The sequence below is a fragment of the Bidens hawaiensis genome, unplaced genomic scaffold (genome assembly GCF_021521415.1).
Source record: "Bidens hawaiensis isolate Kalapana, Puna unplaced genomic scaffold, B.hawaiensis_p1.1 tig00011189_1, whole genome shotgun sequence".
Lineage (NCBI taxonomy): Eukaryota > Viridiplantae > Streptophyta > Magnoliopsida > Asterales > Asteraceae > Bidens > Bidens hawaiensis.
In genome coordinates, this window is record NW_027491869.1 from 689,624 (window position 1) to 693,965 (window position 4,342).

At 34.6% G+C, this 4,342-nt stretch overlaps 1 protein-coding gene across 1 annotated transcript; it reads left to right on the forward strand.

Annotated features, from left to right (window-relative positions):
* The first annotated feature begins 661 nt into the window (after positions 1-661).
* Positions 662-2,994, forward strand: LOC143537424 (uncharacterized). Its single transcript, XM_077031199.1, has 3 exons — positions 662-912; positions 1,708-1,896; positions 2,894-2,994. The coding sequence occupies exons 1-3, from the start codon at positions 688-690 to the stop codon at positions 2,975-2,977; spliced, it is 498 nt and encodes a 165-aa protein (XP_076887314.1). The 5' UTR covers positions 662-687; the 3' UTR covers positions 2,978-2,994.
* The last annotated feature ends 1,348 nt before the right edge of the window (positions 2,995-4,342 follow it).

Here is a 4,342-nt window from a genome sequence, read left to right on the forward strand (position 1 = left end):
ACCCATTGCAGTTGTTACCTGCTGCTTCCATATTCCCCCATCTCTTTCTTTAAGTTATCATATAATAATAAATGTAGGGTTTTTTTTTTCTTCTTGCCCACAATAAAGCCTACGGCCCACGAACTAGTTACTAGCCCAAGAGTAATTCATGTCAGCTCCATCCGTCTACAAGTCCAACCAGTTAAGAAAAATAAGTAAACCGTATTAATTCAAATAACTTAAGTTTAGGTTACTTTCCTTTCTTTCTTTCTTTTTGTCATCGTACTTACAATTATTAGCTTCTTTTTTTTTAATACTTTATTTTAATTACTTGAAAGCATGAATTATTAATATTATGCAAACTTGGGTTTATTATGTTTAGTAAAAAATTCTCTAATTTGGCTTAGTGTCTCTTAGAACCTTACAAACCCACATATGAACCAATTAAGAGTATATACAATAAAAACCTGACTCAAACCTTAAACGGTTTGACTATTAGGTCCTTTTCTTCTCAATACAAAACCCAAACAACTTGACCCGAAACACCTGAAAAGTAGTTTAGATTAACCCAAAACCCAATCATATTTTTTCTTTTTCAAAAATTGTATTGGACCAAACCCCCTATTTTCTCTCCAAATCCTTATCTAACCAAACCCCCTTTTCTCTTCTGTGAAGCCAATGGAAGCATCAAAGCGATCAGTGGTCCAAATGTGTAGACAGTTACACACCATAACCAGCAGCAGACACAGCCGCCCCAGTGACGCATTCAAGAAAAAGATAGCCGAATTAGAGAAAGATCGACGGAGAAAGAACCCCAAAAGGAACCGGCTGTTTGTCGAAACACCCGAGTCGTTGGCGTGGCTCGATACCGCCAGTATGCCCATGTTCGCCACTGTCGTAGGGATCGCACTCTTCGCCAAACTTCTCATGATGGTACGCCATTTCTTATTCTTAGAAATACATGAAATGGATGTATAAGCACATGAAATGCATTACATGGAGGTATACAAAGTTACAAATGCATTAAAATATGAATGATTCTGTTAATTAGTTGTGAATATGGAATTTTGAGGATATAAATTATTGTCATTAGTAAATACGGAAATTAACCGTTAAACCGAACGCCTAATTGGACTGTTTGTGAACCGTACGGCAGGAAGTTTATTTTAATAAATGAACGAACGCGAACATTGTTTGTTCGTTTAGTTAAACAAACGGACATGAAAGCATGTCTCCTTCGTTTAGTTTGTTCATTTAAGTTCGTTTATGTTCATGAACATTCTATTGCATATGCATTTAATTTTTTTAGGTCGGTAATTATTTGGTCTGATTTTATGGCATTAAAGTATCACACTTGACAATTTAGTCTAGTGTTTAGGCCCAACAGATTGATGTTCACATTTACTTTTAATTGGTTTTCGCTAGTTTGTGTTCATTCATCTACGCTCGGTATGTTCGTTCGTGAACTGTTCGTTTATATAGTTAACAATTAAACACAAACACAAAAACAAACACATTCATTTTTTTAGTGAACGTAAGCGATCAAGCTGCTCATTTTATTGCTCGTGTTCAATCGCTTTCTTGTTCGGTGATAGTTAAGCAAATGAACCTGAACCTAAAGCTTTAAAAGATGCAATTTGGGCCTGAAAACCAGTTGCAGTAACAATCCTGTAAAGCTCATAGTTTGTAATTGTATGATTAATAATACTAATAATAATATGGTGGCAGTATGATGATGCACATTCACAAGAAAGGATAGAGAAGAAGATACAAAATGCTCCCCCTGGTCAAGGTACGGTTAGGATGCTTACTCGAGAAGAATGGGAAGAGTTCCGAGAAGTAAGGCCGAGAACTCCGTTTGAGTCCAAGCTTGCTCGTCCTAATGCGCGTATAAGAACCGGGGAGCCACTACACATGGTAAACTTTTTAACTATATTACTATTATTTTATTTGTCCATGCAAGTTTTTTTTATTTTATTTTTTTATTATGAAGTAAATGATAATCCCTTAAATGATCGTATATTCCTGTAATTACCTCACATCTTGATATGCCCTTCACTTATCAATTTTTATTTATTTTAATATTAAGGGTATTTTGGTCATTTTGCATTCATTCATTTAATGGAAAACGTCAATGATCATTTTTTAGCATGTGCTGACCCGTATACTTATTTGTCCAATCTAATCAATATGTTAATTGTGATTACAAAGAAAATAGTGTAACAATAATACTCTGTTTGAATAAGACGACTCAGGATGTTGTATGCATTAAAAATAAACTTCGGACAACTTTCAACCTTGAACCATTTGTACAATTGCCCTGGTTCAGTAATTGGATCAAGTTAACCCAATTGGAAGAATTTCAGAGGTTAAGTTTCAACGTACTTGTCGAGTTACAGCTACATCACTCAAGAATTAAAAACAACTGCCTTTGAAAAGTCAAATAAAATAACATAACAGAGAAATAAAATGACTAAAAAAATATAAAACATTTGAACTAACTGGAACATGTGATTGCCATCGTGGGTTGTAGCGTTAGAAAAAGTCTTCTCACACATTGGGTTGGGCTTGGACTAAACAAGCCCAATTCCACATCAACTTGGTTTTGGGCCTGATTGACACTAATAGTAGCTCCAGGTGAAACTTCGGGTGCTTGCCTACCACATGTGTTCGTAAGTAAATGGAAGAAAGTTGCCACCTCTAGATTACATGAGTGTATGAAACATATTATTTTATATGCGACTTCTGGCTCAAAGTTCATACAGGGGCTCAATTAATTGCAGGAAATAGTTCATTACTTGTGCATACGTCTTTAAGAAAAACTAAAAGAAAAAACAAGCCCGGTATGATAAAGTAATTGTAGGATTGTGATGGATCGTAATTAATAAGTTTTGTGCATTTAATCTGTCTGCAGGAAGATGTCAAGGATTGGACAATAGACGTGCTGACAGATGCGCTTACAAGGGCTGAAGAATGTGTCAAACAGGGATCAAAGTAGATTTAATCCCCAATTTACTAGAAACAGAGAGCACCAGAGCTTATGGTTGTGTAAGTCATATAACATATTCGGGTCAAAATGCAATTGGCTATTGGTTTAAGCCAAGATGCAGTTTAAACAGATCAATGTGTGGTCAAACAACTCATATCGTCTTTGATGTATTATTCTCTGTTTCATTCTAATTCGACTATTTGTGCTAGATGATTGAATACGAAGTAAACAGAAGTATACGATCTGTTTTGTAGCTGGAAAAGTATTATGTTTTGACTTTTAGAAGTCATAGTGGATTTTGGTTTTCATTCTAAACTATAAAGCTGTTGTACTTAACATGTGTTTATGTTACCAGATAAAACGCCCTGGAGATGAACTAGCGAGAAATAAGAGTTCGTGTCTAAGAGGAAAGGTGTAATCACGTGTAGAGGAGTTAAATTTGATTTTTGAACTCCTATAAACTTACAAAATTTAACGGTCGGGCTTAGTCGTGTACCCTTTAAAAAAAAGTGTTTCAACTCAGTTTATGTCACGTTAGATATGCATGTAATTCAAGTTGAATTATGTAAGAAATCAAAGCCAGTCACCTTTTGAGGTGGTTTAGAACTAGGTTTCAACAAATAAAATGGTTTCAACTTGCGTAAGCAGTAGTGTTGATTATGGTCGGGTTGTAGCAGAGTTTAAAGTTACAATGCAAACCCTTTTGATTAAGGATTAGACGAACATAAATTTACCAAGTTTTTAGAACTATGCAACAGTGTAATTGACATTCATTGGCTAGACAAAATACAATTTAAGTAAAGAACATGCAATAAAGCTTTCAACACTATGTAACCTTATAAGATATATCTGGCTTGATACTAGACTGTTTTTAAACCAATATTCAAAACCATATCGTTTCGAATTTGAGAAAGAAATTGCCAGCTGCAAAACACTTGCATAAGCAAACTGATGCCCAGTTTAGTTTGTTTCGACAACCATGAACCCTGCCCTAGTTTTTAGTATGTGCGAGAGTAAACTATTGATGATAGAGGACTAAAACATCCATATTAGCCAACAAATCATAATAGAGAGCGACCATAAAATATGAAAATAAAAACAAATAAAAATCACTTTTTAATAAGAAAAGGCAATGGCATCATCATATACTTGTTTGTTCAAGGTTAACATTATCGTCATAAACATCAAAAACAGCAATAAGATACCAGCAGTCCCTCATTACTTCTATGCCATGCAGCAAAACCACTTTTTCTGCAACAAACAACAAAAAAAAAGACTTCAAAATGTCAACAAAACAAATCTCCAAAAATTGTATCAATTATAGACACGCGTTTATAGAAACATGTGTTCAGTTGATTCAGGTTGCATTTTATA

Excerpts from the sequence above, each read along its gene's own strand:
- LOC143537424 (XM_077031199.1), top strand. The coding sequence starts at position 688 with ATGTGTAGACAGTTACACACCATAACCAGCAGCAGACACAGCCGCCCC. Across the intron at positions 913-1,707 it reads TCGCCAAACTTCTCATGATG|TATGATGATGCACATTCACA; the intron begins GTACGCCATTTC and ends ATATGGTGGCAG. Across the intron at positions 1,897-2,893 it reads CCGGGGAGCCACTACACATG|GAAGATGTCAAGGATTGGAC; the intron begins GTAAACTTTTTA and ends ATCTGTCTGCAG.